Consider the following 18552-nt stretch of genomic DNA (forward strand, 5'->3'; position numbering starts at 1 on the left):
TATCTACAATTCTTTCATATAATGTTTCAAATTATTTCTATCTTTATAAGACTTGAAACATTTACATAAAATTAAAAACAAAATTTTAAAAAAAAAATAAACATTTTCTGATGGCATTCCTATGAGCTCTTCTTTGATTTTTTATGATGAAGGTTGTGGAAGCTTAGTGGAGGAGATGAGCAAGGTCTTCCTAAGAAATGTGAGTGCCTTGAAGGTGCATGAAGAGTGTGAAATTGGGGAGGTTCGGCCAGCCCCTTTGAAGGTGGTGAAATGAAAATTAAAACCTAGATGCAAGGCAAGAAGTAGTGTATGGCACAAAATTGGCAGCATAACAATACTCTATTCAATCTTGAAAATACATGATGTTGCTTAGAATTTTCTTATGTTGCATTTAATTTTCATAAGCAAAATCAGCCAAAACAGAATGGTGAAAAACAGAGGATTTTGAAAATCTGGAAACAAAAACAGAATGATATACCAACAAAAACACAATGGAATTAGTGTAAAGGAATTTGCGTGGATCTAACACACAAATATGAACTCAAACTAAAAATAAAAAGCACCAAAGGATCAAAACACATCAGATTTCAGATCAAGCATTCAAACCAAAAACAATAAACAAATAAACCAAGAAAAGTACTACTAGGATTTGTTGACAAATATGGAAACACATGACTTAGACAAAACTTATGGATTCATAAAATGAAAAGACTCAAGAACATCATATGACCCAAATGAAATTTCAAGCAAGACTCAAATACCTAAAAATAAAAACAGCAACACAAAGATATCAAGAATCCTACACAAAATTGAAAATAGATGTTCAAGCACAATTTTGAACAAACTCACCGATTGAATTGAATAAACAAGCATTCAAATCATATTAAAACACAAAAACAGCAAGACAACTTGGAATAAAGATGAAAAACTAGGAAATAAGAAGAACTCAAAAAGAAAATTGCAAAGAGATACTCATCTTTGAAGAACCATAGCTCATGATACCAAATGATGGCATTCCTATGAGCTCTTCTTTGATTTTTGATGATGAAGGTGACGGAAGCTTAGTGGAGGAGATGAGCAAGGTCTTCCTAAGAAGTGTGAGTGCCTTGAAGGTGCATGAAGAGTGTGGAATTTGGGAGGTTCGGCCAGCCCCTTTGAAGGTGGTGAAATGAAGATTAAAACCTAGATGCAAGGCAAGGAGTAGTATGGCACAAAATTGGCAGCATAACAATACTCTATTCAATCTTGAAAATACATGATGTTGGTTCCCCCTTTTATAGGCTAAGGAGGACCATAAAGGTTAACCTAATGATAAGCAAATGCCTTCTAAATGAAATGTAAATGTCATCACAAGGAAACCATGGCACATGGCTGGCCTAGTGGAGGAATCCTTCTAGAACGTACCAAATCTTAGCAAATCTAGGTCAAATCCTCATGGAATCAAGTTTGTGCTATTTACACTACAACTAATACTAAGCTACTCTTGATGGGCCTTCATGTAGCATATACAAGTAGCTTTCTCTTCCATCCGTAGCTTGGCCCAAGTCTTCATAGATTCGCTTGGCCATGGACCTAGTAATAGGTCCTAGACGTTCTCCCTCTTGCACTAGACGCTCTCCTCTTTGCACTAGACGCTCTTCACTTGGCTCTAGACGCTCTTGGCTTGGCTCTTGTCTATCATGGGAGGTTGAGCTTGGCCCTCTTCCATCATTTTCCATCATCCATCTTCTCACCGAGAAACTTTATCACCTGTAACATCATCTGCTCCCGTGTAAAATACATGATCATCACAGATCAAAGAAAAACAAACACAAAACAAAGGGTAAGCTAGGTATTTTTAAAACTTATAACATAAATATAACTTTAAACATCCACATAAATTCATCCTTTCTCATGCATTCCACATAACCATCAAGCTTCTATTAACAATTTCAATATTCATCTTTCTCATGTCAGACGTTTACTGACTCATAACACATTGACACTTGACTCTACTTTTGGAAGACTCGTGCGTTGACTTAGACTCAGAGATCTGCACCTATCATACTACATCACTGTGAAATCCACACAGTTATGCACATAAATAATCTCAATATCATCTCTCTCCTAGTATGACAGGATTAACTCATATAACAGGTCAAGTTAGTTATCTTTCAAAGAAATTACCCATTCATATGAACCTCCTTCGACTTTCACCACCTGAATAACTTCATCTATATGATTTTATTATCTCAGTAGAGTCAGGATATCTCCTTTTAGACGAATCCCTAGTCAATGCACATCCTAAACAATCTTAACACGGTATTTTCTTTCCTGAAAATACTATGTCTTGATTAAAATTCATACTTTGAACCTCACAAAAATCCAACATCAAAGAATCAAATCATACAAAATTTTAGAATTTCCAAAACATACCACAATTCATCTACTAATCATATAAATGTCTAATTAAAGAGATGTTCAATTAAATATACATGAAATAAAAGTCTATATAATTTATAACTATACATAAAGAAATAAACCAACCTTTTAAAAAAAATATATAGAAAAAAAAAATAGATTTTATTTTATTTTAGAGAGTCTAGCTTGAGCTAGAATTTGCTAGCTTGAGCTAAAATCAATCAAAGAGCACCCAAAATTTTAGCTTGAGCTAAACTCAACCCGAGAGCACCCAGAATTTTAGCTTGAGCTAGAATTATCTAGCTTGAGCTAAACTCAACCTGAGAGCACCCAGAATTTTAGCTTGAGCTAAACTCAACCCAAGAGCACCTAGAATTTTAGCTTGAGCTAGAATTATCTAGCTTGAGCTAAACTCAACCCGAGAGCACCCAGAATTTTAGCTTGAGCTAGAATTATCTAACTTGAGCGAAATATGCAGAAAAATTCTGCATAACTTAATATACCTGTTAGATTATAAATCAACATCTCATTTAATTCATAAATTTATAAATCTACACATTACATTGACAGTTTCTGTTCAGCATGATACAATCACTCTCATTGAATCATTGAGTTATTATGTCCATCTATACATATATATGATTTCTAATTCCAAAACCGTTTAAATTTAAACAACCAATTCTCAATCACAACACTTTCAATTTCAATCAAATTACAATCTACTCAAAACAAGAAATTTTGCAACAAAATTTGGAATTGGTGACCACGTCACACTCACATTCAAATCTTCTAACCTAGGGTTCTATTGAAAATTTTAAACTAGCTTCCCTTACCTGGACTTTAGCATATACTCATTAAGAGCTCCAAACCCACCAAAAGCCTAAGGATACCCTAACCTGCACCTAGAGTCCTGATCACAAATCTAACTATATCACTAAGACCCTGAGCTAACAGAGATTAACTCTTAAGATAAAAACCTCACATGCAAACTTAAACTAAAAGGCAACGTAACCAAATCCAAACTAACTCAAAGGAAAAGGAGTCAATAATGAACTTACTCTATCTAAGATTTTGATCGGTTAAACTTGTAGAGTTCATTGCCAGGAGTCCAATGGCAGACTTCGATCGTTGATCTGACGAGCGAGGAGGTTGGAATTTTAGAGAGAAGGCATAGGAAAGGAAAAAGAGTTTTTAGAGAGATGATAGTTCTTTTAAAATGAAACCTGAATAACTAAATTTCTATTTATATAGCATTTTCACTTTAATAAGGTTTCATTTTAATTCTATCATTTTATTTTAAGACTATTTTTTTATCGGTCCTTACCATTAGTATAAAACCTTTATGATAAAATAAATTAAATTATTTTGATGGACACGAATGAGAAAGAATTTGACACGGATGAATAAGAAATTACTTTGATGGACACAGATTTATTGGTTAACGAGGTGATTGATAAGAATAGGAAATTGAATTATGAGTGGTGTTTTCAAAGTCATCTAAATTCTTTTAAAAATCTTGACCAAGATTCCTATCAATTTGGTTCTTTAAAGGGAAATGTTAATCTTTTGAATATTTACTTAAACTAAAAAAATAGAATGAAGCATGAATCAGTGTCTAACCAAAGGCTTTTGTTTGTCATTGTCAAACTTTTTGTTATTTAGGACTACAATTTAAATTATTAGAGATATCATGATGATGGAGTAGAGATAAAAATACTTTATAATTTTACAAGAAGATATAAGTATATAAGAGAGTATATACATTTATAATATAATATTAAGAAATAAATAATTGATAGTTTAATATTTTGTATAGATAAAAAAAACTTTGTACATACCAATTAAACCATATATACATATGTATTACAACTACGTGTGTTGTCAAGATTCATCAATGAATGTAAGTTTATTATTATATTTTTTTTTTATAACTTTCATACATTTATATCAATTAAAATTCAAAAAATTCATGCAAAGGCTCTTTTATCTTTAAGATTTCTCCCTTACCATAAGAAGGATATAATCATTCATAACAAACAACATCAATAATAGTGTCATTTATACTTATATATAGAGAGAGAATTTTTTATTTTTTTTTATAACCGTTTTTTAATGTATATAAATATTTTTTGATTTTATTCTTATTAATATATTTTATTATTTTATCTTTAAAATTTTAAATTTTAAAATCCTGAGAAGGAGTATTTCAGTAATTCATATCAATCACTTAAAAAAACTCATTCTTGAATGAAATCATCATTTTTTGTTTACATTTACCATCAAGTGAAAGTCTGAACCCTTTTATAATTTTTGATCCCAAAACCACCAAACAAAGAAGAAGACAAAAAATCTGAAAAGAAAGAAAAACTCAAACTAAAAAAAAAATATTAATTAATCAATATTTATCATTTTTCTTAACAATATAATTTTTTTTTTCAACTTCAACTCATCCAAATTAAAAAAGCAGATACAAAAACTTTATCACACATGGTTTCAACTAATTTATAATAAAATGAATACAATTCCCTCAAACTAACAAACCAAAATAACATAAACTTCAAATAAATAAATAAAAGTAACACATGACATATTATTAAAAACCAAAATTAACTGTACTAATAATTACCTAAATCTTAACACTATAGTTAATATCTAACAAGTAAATAATTAATATATATATATATAATTAAAACTAACCTGGAATGCAATCTTAGCAAAGGAGGGAGAAATGTTGGGGGAGGGAGATGATTGGAGAAGAGGATTGGGCAGACTAGAAGAGTGATGCGAGGATACGGTGGTTACAAAGAAGGAAAGAAAAGTATATAAAAGATAAATTTTAACGAATAAGTCACCTTATTAATAAAAATGAGTAAAAGAAAAGAGAAATAAACATTTTTTTTATTTTTATAATTAATGTAAAAGTTTCACACTCTTCTAAATCTTCCGGTGGAAGCCAATACGGTTAACCAATCCCCTTACCTCATCACCCTCTCTAACAAACCAAACACTGTCTTTCAAGGACTATATAAAAGGAGCAGAGAGCCTCTTCGGCTTCTCCTCCCTTTTCTTTCTGTTACTTTTACACTCCCTTCCTTTCTCATTCTACATTACGCTCTCGAAATCCTTCCACTGTTCGCTTTAACAACAACATCATGATCAACGTGAAATGCGAATTGGACGGTGATGGTGATTGCAGCAGCATCGACAAATTTAAACGTGACTCCGAACTCCACGCCGTTACCGACGACGGTGATTACCAAACTCCGAAATGCCGTCGAGGTATTCGTTCTCGGTACCTGGCCTTCAAAAACATGATTCATGGTAATTTCGTTTGACTCGCTTTGCTTAATTCGTACTCTTAGTTTCCCTCTATCACTTCGAATAGTCCTTACTAGCTAGCACTCAATGTACAAAATGACCGACAATCCTGTGTCGTTTTCGATTTTCTGTGAGGAATGGAATAGTAGCGTTTTGAATTTTGATTGCATGTGTACCTCTTGGTTTTTCAGATGAAAGGGAAGAAATTGCTAGGCCTGACTCTGACAAGTTCGATTCCATCTTTAGTGAATTGGAGAGCTTGCATCAACAAGGTATTTATTAATTATTTTTGTATGGTAATGCGTGGGTGGTTCTGATTAGTTTTGGGGATTTTGTGATGAACTATAGCTATTTGTGGAAATTAAATTAATAATTCCAAACACTGCCAAATTAACTTTAAGCATATTGCCGAACTTGTTATTTACACTCAAACATGTATATATTTCATCCAATAAGCACAGACAGTTATTGATATATTAACAACCTACTTTTTTTTTATATAAATATATTACAATCTCAATATTATTATTTTAATATTTTTATATATCATTTAATTACAAATTTATTTTTTATTATATATATTTATATATAAATCAATCACAACACTGTATAGAACTCAAAATATCATTTCTTCACGAGAGAATCATGTCAAATTGGATTATTCACATAGAACATACAATCTCTTGCTTCAAACTCATTCTATATTTTTTCTGGATAAAAAAACAATGCATGTATTTGACTATATTTTAAATATATATTTTTGATGGATAAAAGACAATGAGTTTGACTATATTTGAAATATATAATGAATATGACGGCATATATAATTAAGAATTTTTAATATCAGTGGCATGAAAGATCCACCATGGGAGGGTTTGTTATCATCTAATGAAATGTGGGTTTACTACATCCTATGGTTTGTAATCTGAGATCTTTACTTATTAATATATTCTTTTTAATTCATATATCTTTAAAGGTTATAAGTTATTAAAAAGAAATTTGTGTCCCCATGTAGTTAAATGGTGAATATCAACTAATTTATATACAATCAAATCTATTTAATCATTTTAAGAAATTAAGTATTAAGTACTTGATTTCTTCTTACTATTAAAACTTCTTTTTCTTTTTTTATGAGTTGTTCAAATGATGTGACTTATTCAACAAGTTTTTTTCACATTAGTTGAATCGTATTATTAATAAGAGTTATCAATTGAAGTGAACAAAGAAAAGGACCAAGTTTAAAATACCGTAGTTTTCATATAAATAAATGCTCTCTTAATTTGGTCCTTAATAAAAGATATTATTTAGAAGAAATTGATGGTTTTTATAAGGCATTTTATAGTTTGTATGAAACATTTTTTTATTTGTCTCTATCAAATATTATGATCATCAAAACATGTGTGTTTTTATTAATAAATAATGAACAAATTTTTAAAAAATGTTAATAATAAAGATAAAGTTAATACATCAGCTATTTAAAATTTCAAGCAGACCAATCAAATTAATTTACTTTAATTTATGTGTAAATTGTTTTAAAATTACTTTGTATTAAGGATTAGAGGACTAAAAAAATTATTAAAGATTAATTATCATCATTCAAAATTAAAACGTGCTTCTAAATTCTTCTAACCAAGAGACATTTTTTACCAAGTATGGAAGTAGATGAAAAATTCTATTTATCAAAATGTCTGTAGTAAGCATTTGTAGGAATGGAATGATACAAAGTGAGAAAATGAAAAAAATAATGAACGAAAAATAATTAAAATAGAAATTTAGGTCATATGAATTAAAAAAAAGATAGTAGAAAGAGATAAAATTTTATTAGAAATTTTGAAAGTGCATATCTTTTATTGTAAAATAAAAAGTAGTTTGTTTATTTAGACAATGATCATTGTGTCACTTGCTCCTATTATGTTAAATTATACATGGTAGGAAAAGAAGCAACTGATATTGACAAAATTGGATTTCCATTTTGTTGGATTTACATTCAGTAGTGTGTACTTAACTGATTATGCCACATATTTAATCGTTTATGTGTCATTAAAATATGGAGATTTTCTAACAAAAGAACACACGGTTACGGCATGGGAGTAATCAATTATGTTGGGAACACTACCTATAATATATACGTGTTAATTGTGCCGATAAAAAAACATGTTAATGGTATATATATTCAAATATGTACCAATTAATTCATATGAATTAGCCTAATGTATTCATCACGGGTGACACATAAAAGTTTGGTTGATGATACAGAAATGTTGGTTGGCAGATAAGAGGAATAATGCCACGTTAATTAAGACAAGAAAAGTTCAAACTCATTGCTAACTTTCTAAACAAATCATATTAATTCAGTGACAAAAGAGCTCATAAATTGAGTGCGGAAATAGCTCTTCTTGGACTCCCACATTTTCTCCATGCATCTATTTCCTCTTATTTAAACAAAGTGTATAAGAAATAATTTATTGATTGATTTGTATGGAAACGTAAATATCAAGGCATCTTTGGTGTTATGATAGGATGTAAGGTATGTCTCCATATGAGCTAGAGTATTGAAAATACACATGCAACATGATTGTTATGTTAGTCGAAAAGATATATTATTTGCCAATATCTTTTGAAGATTCATATTGATTATATTAAACATTATTATTTATAAGCTAGTTTTATAAATTTTGTTAGATGTAAATCTATTTCATAAAATATTATTATAATTTATTTTAACAAAATTTGTTAAGTTTACCATATTGATTACTACTCTTGGTAAATTACTTTTATATATATATATATATATATATATAATTCTTTATATAAAATGTCTGTTGGAAATAGGTCTCATTGAATATATGGCGAAATTATAATATAAGTAGGTGCAACTTGTAAGAACAAGAATGATAAGTCAACATATATGACGACTTCCACATACGCTCCCATATGCACGTTATGCACATTTGCTCGTTTGGATACGCCTAAATCCACACCCCAATATGTTTGCTCGTGGGCAATGATGTATTAACAATTTTATTTTTTTATTCAATCACATTATATCCCTTAATATTATTATTTTAATATTTTTTATATTATTTTTATAAATTTATTTTTTATTATATATATTTATATTTAAATTAATCACATTAAGAATTATATATAACTTTATGATTGTTAAAATATCATTTCTTTAGATACGTCTAAACTCACAACACCATCCAAAACTATCCCTTTTGTTAATTGACTCTGTTCTACAATTTTCTGGTAAATTAAAATAGAACTTTTTAATCTTGTTTCGTTTAGTTGTGCCCCATAGTAACAAATATAATACACCAAGTTTTTCCAGTGTAGTTCCCACGACTTACTTTGTTTCTCATATTTAAATTTTGCTTTTAATTTTTCTAATGTTTTGTCTAATTTCAGTTACAAAACCAAGAGAACAAGTAGCTGACGCAAAAGCTCTTTTGGAAATCGCCCAATCCTTGGTAATGTCTGTGAGAACTACTGCCAATGGTGGAATAACTCCTTCAGACTTTGTTACACACATTCTTAGAAAGTTCGGAGGAGAATTTGGACGAAATAATAGCACACAAGATTGCAGGAGAAACTCAGTAGCTTGGAATGATATTGGAGTTGCAGTGTCAGATGTTTTTAGACCGGGTTATGGGTGTTGTACAATGTAGTGTCCGTTCCGTATATAGGAGGGAATTCTTTCTTATCCAACTGTAGTATTTCTTTGGATGTTCATTTCGAATTTGCTTCTTCAGGATGGGCCCAATGGATGCTAAAATAGAGCAGAAGACGGTCATTAAACGTCGAAAGCGTATGACATCCACTGAATTTGCGCGGCCTGAAGAGGTAAAACTTATTATTTGAGTCTACAGTTTTGCTAGAAATAAAACAGGAGAGAAAATAAGATCGAGTTCACAAGTGGTTTTCATTTTGATAGACCTTTAAATGCTGCTCAAGTCTTCCATTTGTAATTTTCATGATTTGAAGTTTCTTACGGTTTACCTCGCATTTAATTGTGGTGAGATAATTATGAAGATGCAATCTTTGAGCCGTAGTCAACAATATGGAATTATATTGAAGCTACGATTTTTTCTGTTGTTCAAAATTATAAATTCAGTGATTTTTATGTAATATGACATACTAATCTTTTCTGTTTTATTATATCACTGTATATTTTTGCAGCTATGTGGAGGTTCAGGGGAAGAGATAACTGAGACTGATAAGCATATGTTAACTATGTTTAACATCTTAAGGATGAATAAAGTTGTGAAGCTTGAAAATTTGGTTTTGAATCGGAACTCGTTTGGACAAACCGTGGAGAATTTATTTGCTTTATCCTTTTTAGTCCGAGATGGTCGTGCTGAGATAAAAGTTAATGAGGCTGGATGGCAACTAGTTTGTGAGTTATTTTGAAAATGCTTATACTAACTCTGAACTCATATTACACAGTTAGCCTACATTTCACCCTCATGTTTTTTTTTCATCCACTTGCTCAATGTCAGCACCAAGGAATGCTCCTGCTGCAAATTCAGTTGTTTCTGGGGATGTTGCTTTCAGCCACTTTGTATTCCGATTTGACTTCAATGATTGGAAGGTATTTTACTTGTAATTGTTTCTTGTATTAAATTAAATTTAGTGTATCATTTTTCTTTTGTCTACGTTACAGTTATGATTATTATTTAATAGTTTATAGTTTTTTATTTTATTTTATTATAAAGTGTTTTTTAAGCTATTCTTTTAACAATATCCTTATATATAATTAAGAATAATCAATATGTATGATTTATATTGAAAAGAGATATTTTTATCTAAATTTGTTATTAATTGAATATTTATTGATTTCTGGAATGTATGGAGTAGCTTTTTCTTCCGTTTTCTTTATTTTGAATATTAATAGTTGGACTATTGTAATGAACCTCTGCAGTCAAATGGTTATGGAATGTACCCGTTTTTAGAGAAGAAATAAAGTGCCATAACAGCGGTTTTCTTAAGAAAGTGGGGGTAATTTTTCCTTTTTTTATTAAAATGTTTTTTGTTTTTGAAAATATTACAACAAATAAGGAAAAGTCATGTCAATGTAACATTTTTTCTGATATGTTAAAAGTGAAGTTGTGTTAATATAGTATGATTTATTTATAATAAAATAATGTCACCTATCACGACTTTCTCATAAGTATAATTTTTTTAAAAATAATCTCAGTTTTTTAAAAATTTGGCTCACTTTAATAAAAAGAATCCCCATAACAGTCACATAAGTGCTCCAAACACTCAATTTTGAAGCTGCCGTATGCTTTAAATATTAAGACATTCGCATTATCACTCTGATTTTAACGGTCATTCAGATTATGGTAGCACTTTTATTCTTTGTCATGTTAATTTAGTCTGGAAGTTTTTGCTAAAAGATCTGGAGTGAGTGAAACTGCAAGCTATTTTTTCAGTGATTTAATTTCCTTTTTTTTTCTGTATATGTGTTCTTGCATTGAATTCTCAGTTGATGGTTCGCACTGTTGGGGTTGGAGAGGAGCTGATGCCTGACAGGAATAGATGATGCAGAATCTCATGAAACAATAATTAATGTCTGCAACCAAAAGTGATGCATTTTTGTTGTTCTATGCGTGGTAGTGAGTATACATGCTCAGTAGTTTAGTTTCAGATGAAGTTTTTATATGGATGCTCACTAATCTTTTGAAAACTGTCAATTTATGTATATTTTTCTGAAGCAAGTGTCTTTGAGAATTGATGGTGGCGCTGCCGCATTGTATTAACTGTAAGGGAAAAAATTCTTTAACAATCAATTTTTTTAAAACAACTAAATGAAAACTATCTTTTAATATTAAAATATAAATTAAATTATTTAATATAAAATTAGTAAAATGAGTTACAGAAGGCTTGTATCAAACAAATTAAGTTATTTTAAGGATTAAAATTAATATTTTACCTTTTCAAAGTCGAAATTTACATTACTTCATATATTTAAATTACAGAATGTTTTTTCTACTAATATTTTTGCATGTGATCTTTGGAATGATTCTTAATACTTTTTATTATTTTCTTTTTCAGTGAATCATTTACTTAATAATTTCTTTGTTACTTTTGGCAATCAACCATTTATTTTGCATAAGCTTTATGTTTTCTAGAATATTTCTTATTTTCTTTAATTAGCTTTATTATTTCTTCTACAAATAATTAAGTACAATTATTTTTCTATACCATTTATTACTTAATTCTTTAATTAGTTTTATTATTTATCCCACAACTATTCTTTTATGCATCTATGTGATTTGTATTAATTCTAGAATTTTTGTTCAAATTAATTCATAACGTATCGAATTAATTATATGAAGTAGGCATAAACATTTTGCCCTTCATATAATATTAATTGAAGAAAATAAAAAAATGGTAAAAAGGTGGAGTAAACAAATTAACATTATAATATGAGGGAAGTTTGGATAGACAAAATAAAAAGGGGGGATAGTCTGTCAGACAACCCTGTGACCATCCCTAGTTATTATGATGACTGGGGAACGATCCTCTACAGCTAAAGGCATGCTTGATCCAGAGATGAAACACACCTAACCATCAATCACGCTCTGATCACAGGGCCATAATTCATCCACCAGACTTTAGTTCCTGTCTCCTTAGAACTCAAGGATACAGAGGTACGAGCCTATAGAACAGATCCTGTTCAAGTAAGGTCGTGACCAAGTACATTATGTGTTCCTTTATAAATCTGTTCTGTTTTTATAAATTTTTCAATGTGGGACTATGTTAGCTGTTGCCATGGTGAACACTTTTTTTTCTTTTCAGAAAAACATCTCCTGCTATGCTATACTCAGGGGTCTAACATTGATCATTACGAGCGGTGAAACACAAAAGCTTTCAAAGTAAACTAGACTAGTAAAAGAAACCCAGCACTTTCCCACCAACATTCTTCCTCCTAGCTTCTTCATGATCCATCCACCCACAAATATGCTGTTGTAACTACATACATGCACTACCCTCACCCCTTCCTGCATATTTATTTCTTCAAACATACCTCACTAATATGTTCACTGAAGGTTTAAGAATCCAATTGGTTGCGCCCATGTGTGGAACACTATCTCTGAATACTAGAATAATCATGGATTCCCTGTAACACCATTCAAATTATCAGTTTACGAAGAACACATCATGGACGATTTGACTATTTGCCCATCAAACAAACTTCAAAGCTAGATTGTGATAGAACTTCTGATTATTATGCGTTACAGAAATAATAAAAGATTCAAAAATTACACACAGGGAAGAAAGTGACCTGAACCTCCATAAAACGAACTCCATAAGCGAGAAAAAAACATTTGGACCATTTCTCGATTTGTGCGTGTGCAAGGGCCATGCTAATCTTCTCTGTATTGTTCCAATTTTATCAGATGTCCCCGAAGGGACAAACATAGTTGTATTTGGCATGTTTATAAACATTAATGTTTTGATGACATTATTCGGTGTGGGACTTCAACGGAAAATAAACTTCATGCAGAGCAACATCATAGACTAGAAATACAGAAGAAGGTGTAAAGGGTATAGTTGTTTCCTAAACTGAGAAGAGGAACATATATTTTTATGTATTTTTGAAACACAACAATAAGGGGATTGCACTGTAAACACTGCTAACTTAGCTGCCCCTACCCTTATCATTACTCTTCTATTCACTTTTTCTGATTTGACATTTTTCTATTTTTTCTCTCTGTATCTCTCTGATTTTTTTACTGTGATTTTATGTACTTTATCAATATTTATCATCTTTATTTTTTATTATACTATATCAGTTATATTACTGACCAATATTACAAGGACTGAAAGTTATTGTAAAAATATATTGTTATATCTCTTAACAAATTGTTTTGACTATTACGTTTAGTGCTTTTTTTTCTTTCTTAGTATAATACATAATAAAATCATTTGTTTTTCCTATCTTTTTTTCACTAAGTACAGATAGATTTAACATGTCCATTAAGGTGTAAACAATTTTTTTTTTCAAATAATTGTAATCTCTCATTATATGTTCAAACAAAAATATGTAAATTAATTATAAATAAATTTTCACATATAAAATCTATTGAATATTTGCGTGCATTCAGTGTTATTAGAAGATGATTACAGCATTGCATAGTGAACAAAGTTAAAAGATAGAACTGTGAAGTAAGAAAGAAAAGGTTACAGAGCCAAGTATTCAAAGTGAAAATGTTTTTTTTTTTAAGAAATTAATGTTGGATTTTATTCATGAGAAATATTTTTTAGTAGAAGTCATATAGTAATATACGTTATAATGTATTTTATAATTAGATTTAAATCTAATTTAATTCTGTAAAATCAGTTTCTAAAATAACAATGGCCCTATATTTATATACTTTATTTTTATATTATTTTTAGTTTATATGTGAGACTTTAATTTTCCCTTAACTTCTTTATATCAAGTATATTATTAAACTTGGTACATCATGGTAGATGAATTTAATAAATTAATAATAGACTATCATCATTTTTAATAATTTTTTAATAGACTATCATATTATCATGTAAAGTAGATTTAAGTCTTAATTCAATATAACAATCCTCTGGTTGTAAATAAAGACTATCTTTATTTATATATCCTATTTTAACATTATTTCTGCTTGAAGTGAAATTTGGTTGTTTTTTTAATAAGAAGAATGGAGTGATCTTTTTGCAAACAAATTTTTAATCTCTCACAACAAGAAGAGTGTTTTTGTCTAGTAAACATGTATATTAATTATCATGCAAAATTTTATGTAAATGAGTTTTTTTTTTTTATTTGCACTTATCCTCTCACTTAACATGATATATCCAGAATAAGTATTGAAATAATAAGATTTCATATTAGAACACATAACATCGTGTAATGTATGAGTAATAAATTTGTGAATGTAATATAATAATAATGGTTTGATAAATCTTTGAGTTATAATAGGAAACATCATACAAAATTTCTGACAAATGAAAGTATGGGAACTAAAAGCTTAAAATACTTGAAAAATACCTAAATAATACTTAAAAATAAAAAAATAATAGTATAAACATTATATTTTTGGAAGTTTGGTTCACCACAATCCCCTTCGGATATTGGCCACCGCCTTCATTACGTCGTTTCGAGCAACTTTCATTTTTTATGCGTCTTCATCCGAATTCTCTATCAAAAGTTATGATCGTTTGAAATTTTTTCACGCTAATTTTTGTCAACTCTAAATCTATCACTTTTCTCTTCAATGTCATAACTCTTCCATCAAATATCCACTAAATCAAGTTTTCTCACACCCTAAACTATTAACTAATCAACACATACATGCAAATATTAATATTTATTATAAAATTAATTCAAAAATTTAAAACCCTAAACCCTAAAAATACTAACCTTCTATAAAAAAATTAAATACATTTATAACAATTAAAAATAGTAAACACATAAAATAAATAACACAAAAACAGTAAACACAAAAAAAAATATAAATACAATTATTAAAATTAAAAACAATAAACACATAAAAAAACACATAATAATAAAAAATGTAAGAACGTTATATAAAAACAATAAAGTCATAAAATAGAAAATTACACAGTAAAATATAATAATAAAAAATATAAAAATAGTAAACACATAATAATAAAAAGTAAATACATTTATAAAAAATAAAAATGGTAAACACATACAAAATAAACTAAACAGTAAATACATATAGAAGAATATAAATATATTTATTAAAAATAAAAACAGTATACATATAGGAAAAAATTGTAAATATATTTTTAAAAATTAAAAACAGTAAACACACCTAATAAAAAAAAACTCTAAATACATTTATAAAAATAAAATGTATGGTCAACGCAAGCAAAATCACCCAGAGCACCCAAGATCCAATGTGAAGAAAAAAACATAAAAGAAAATATTATAAATTAGTTAATAAAATTGATTTTGTATCTAGTTATAGAAAACGAAAATCAATTCCAACACTTTTATCACACAACGAGAATCGATTCTCATTCTATTTTTAAAAGCTATAAAATAAATTCTCTCAAATCAAGACAATTATGCACCATTTCATAAAATATGAAAATCAGTTATGCACAATTTTGGAAAATTCGAAAATTGATTTTACTTGTTTGAAACAAGCATCAAAATCGATTTTGTTGTTTACATCAAAATTTTAAATCATTCTCAACGTACAGGAAAGTTGATTCTATTAACAAAAATCAAGACAGACTCATTGCATCAGGGATTTTACCTTCTTTTATTGCTCTTCCTCAAGCACTTAAAAAATAAAAAAACTACAATGACAAAACCAGTTCTCACTTTCACTCGTTCTAGGCATAGGAGCTCTCACAATACAAACTTCACAACAAGCAAAACTCTCATAAAACCTAATTTTATTTATGCATTTACAAAGTTCATGGGGCTATAACTTTTTTTAAAAAAATGGTCAAGATTCTCTTCTACATCACTGCTAGCACTTTGACCACATTAAGCAAGAAAGAAACCTCATTCAAAAATGCATGCACAACTGCCCACACTGTGTTTAATATATTAAAAATGGATGGAAGGATATGAAAGTAAAATTGCATTGTGCCTGTTCTGCCAACGTGTAATCAGCGCAAATCTTCTCACTTTTGTGAAGAGTAAAAAAATGGTCCACATCGCTCTCCCATCTGCTCCAACACCCTCAAACACATTGAACCAAACACACACTCCATCTGCCCGCCCTTCCATCCTCCCTTATGATACCCGGAAACAAACAAGTCATTAGAGACTTTCATATGTCATACTACTCACTATGAATCCACACAATTATGTGCACAATCATGTCAATATCTCATCATCTCTTCATCTCATATGACATGATAAATCCATATGATCTGTTTTGAGTCTTATACTCAATCATATGAACCTCCTTCGAGTCTCACCAATTAAATAACTCTATCTTTGTGATTTCATTAGGATCGTCTCATTCAAAGGACACTCACAAATCAATACACTCACAAATTAATAATAAGTACAATAAAAATCATAATAATATTAAAGAATTTGTCTGGTGTAGTGGTTAAAGTTTTTTTGGTCACTGAAGGAACTTGGTTTTGAATCCCATCCACTGCAGATTTTATTTTACTTTCCGCTTCATGGTGCCAAATTTACATACGGATATAATCCATATATAATTCACGTTTTTCTTGTAGTGAAATAAAATTTAAAATTTTCACTTAAAAATAATAAACTAGGTTCTCAAAAGCAAAAAAAATTATCTTGCTTGATCGAGGATGGGTCTCGCCCAAGTGAAAATTCTTTCATTTGACCTAAAACAGACCCAATAACACTCCAAAATTCACCCCATTTCGCATAAGCGAAATTCCCTCTCACTTGAAAAAAATGATAAAAATTTTGTGGAAAATATTTATTGAAAAGAAATTGGTAACAATCTAGTTGGAAATATGTATTTTTTTAGTAATGTGTTTGCATAAAAATGTATTTATATATATACTTAGTTACATCTGTAATTATTAAGGCAAAAATATTTTCAAAAATAACATATTTTAATTTTTGTTTTACCTAGTAGAGTAGTTTGTCAATTAATTATCCAAGTAACACACTTTTAACATAATTCAATTTTCAAATAACCAAATTTTTAGCATGATTTATGTAATGTCTCTAAATTCTCACATCTAAAAAAATTAATATATGTATAAATGATCAAACTATTACATATACAAATATATATCAAATATTTCACAGTGTATCTCAAAATATATTTCTCTTTATAGGGATTTTAATATATACATATAAGTTTAAAAACATCACATCCTCTAGTTGCTCATTGAGGAACTTTATCACTTGTAACCATGTCTGCTCCCGTGTAAATACACGATCATCACAAATAAAGAAAACAAAACACAACAAACAATAGGGTAAGCTATAAAAAAATTCTATATAATTTCAAATTCAATTAACAAACATAAAGTCATAAATTCTCATACATTTTCACAAAAATCATCAAGTGTCTCCCATAATTCATCATTAACATTTTTCATGTCAGACTTCTACTGGCCCACATACTCAAATACTTGACTCTACCTGAATAACTTCATATATACGATTTCATTATATTAGTAGAGTTGGAATACCTCCTTCTAGGTGCATCACTAGTCAATACACATCCTAACAATCTCAACACAATATTTTCTTTCCTGAAAATAATATTGTCTCGATTTGAACTTCATAATTTACATCTCCCATTATACAAAGTCACACTATTTAATCTTACCAAAACATAGAAAGCAAACAAAACAAAAAAATTAAATAAACACATAAAAACTAAAGGATTTTCAAAAATATAATATTAAAATTTTCATAAGAATTAATTAAAAACAATAAACAATAATAAAATAGAAACACAAAAGCAAATTTTAAAATTTTAGTTTTTTTATTTTTTTTAGCTTGAGTGGAAATCAACTTGAGAGCATCCCATTTTTTCTTGAGTGAGATTCCCTCTCACTTGGGCAAAAATGGAGATTCCTTCTCGCTTGAGCAAAAATGAACCCGAGAGCACTCCATTTTTCACCATATTTTCGCTTGAGCGAAAATGATTTAAGAACTCACTATCTTGGGTTAGTTTGAGCGAGAATAATTCGCTTAAGCGAAAATACCTTGCTGAGTGAAATATGCAGATTAAAACTGCATAAAACCATTAAAATTCAAGTTTTTCAACAAATTTTTCATACTCGAACATATTAGACCAAAAACAATAACAATTCTCCGCTTAAAAGTTTGATAGTAATTCAAATAAAGTTAATTTT

General features: G+C 29.1%; 1 protein-coding gene, 1 non-coding gene and 1 pseudogene across 2 annotated transcripts; 1 reads left to right on the forward strand and 2 right to left on the reverse strand.

Annotated features, from left to right (window-relative positions):
- Positions 1-5361: 5361 nt before the first annotated feature.
- On the forward strand, positions 5362-11437 carry LOC137816173 (non-structural maintenance of chromosomes element 4 homolog A-like). Its single transcript, XM_068619253.1, has 7 exons — positions 5362-5721; positions 5910-5990; positions 9130-9385; positions 9474-9564; positions 9901-10117; positions 10221-10312; positions 11210-11437. Exons 1-7 carry the CDS (start codon positions 5553-5555, stop codon positions 11264-11266), a joined length of 963 nt encoding a protein of 320 aa, XP_068475354.1. The 5' UTR covers positions 5362-5552; the 3' UTR covers positions 11267-11437.
- Positions 11438-12191: 754 nt separating this feature from the next.
- On the reverse strand, positions 12192-12417 carry LOC137816764 (small nucleolar RNA U3). Its single transcript, XR_011081876.1, has one exon. It is a non-coding gene; the product is annotated as a small nucleolar RNA U3 (small nucleolar RNA).
- A 632-nt stretch (positions 12418-13049) lies between these two features.
- Positions 13050-13143, reverse strand: LOC137816779 (U6 spliceosomal RNA; annotated as a pseudogene).
- Between the last annotated feature and the right edge of the window lie 5409 nt (positions 13144-18552).

The sequence above is a fragment of the Phaseolus vulgaris genome, chromosome 1, assembly GCF_000499845.2.
Source record: "Phaseolus vulgaris cultivar G19833 chromosome 1, P. vulgaris v2.0, whole genome shotgun sequence".
NCBI lineage: Eukaryota > Viridiplantae > Streptophyta > Magnoliopsida > Fabales > Fabaceae > Phaseolus > Phaseolus vulgaris.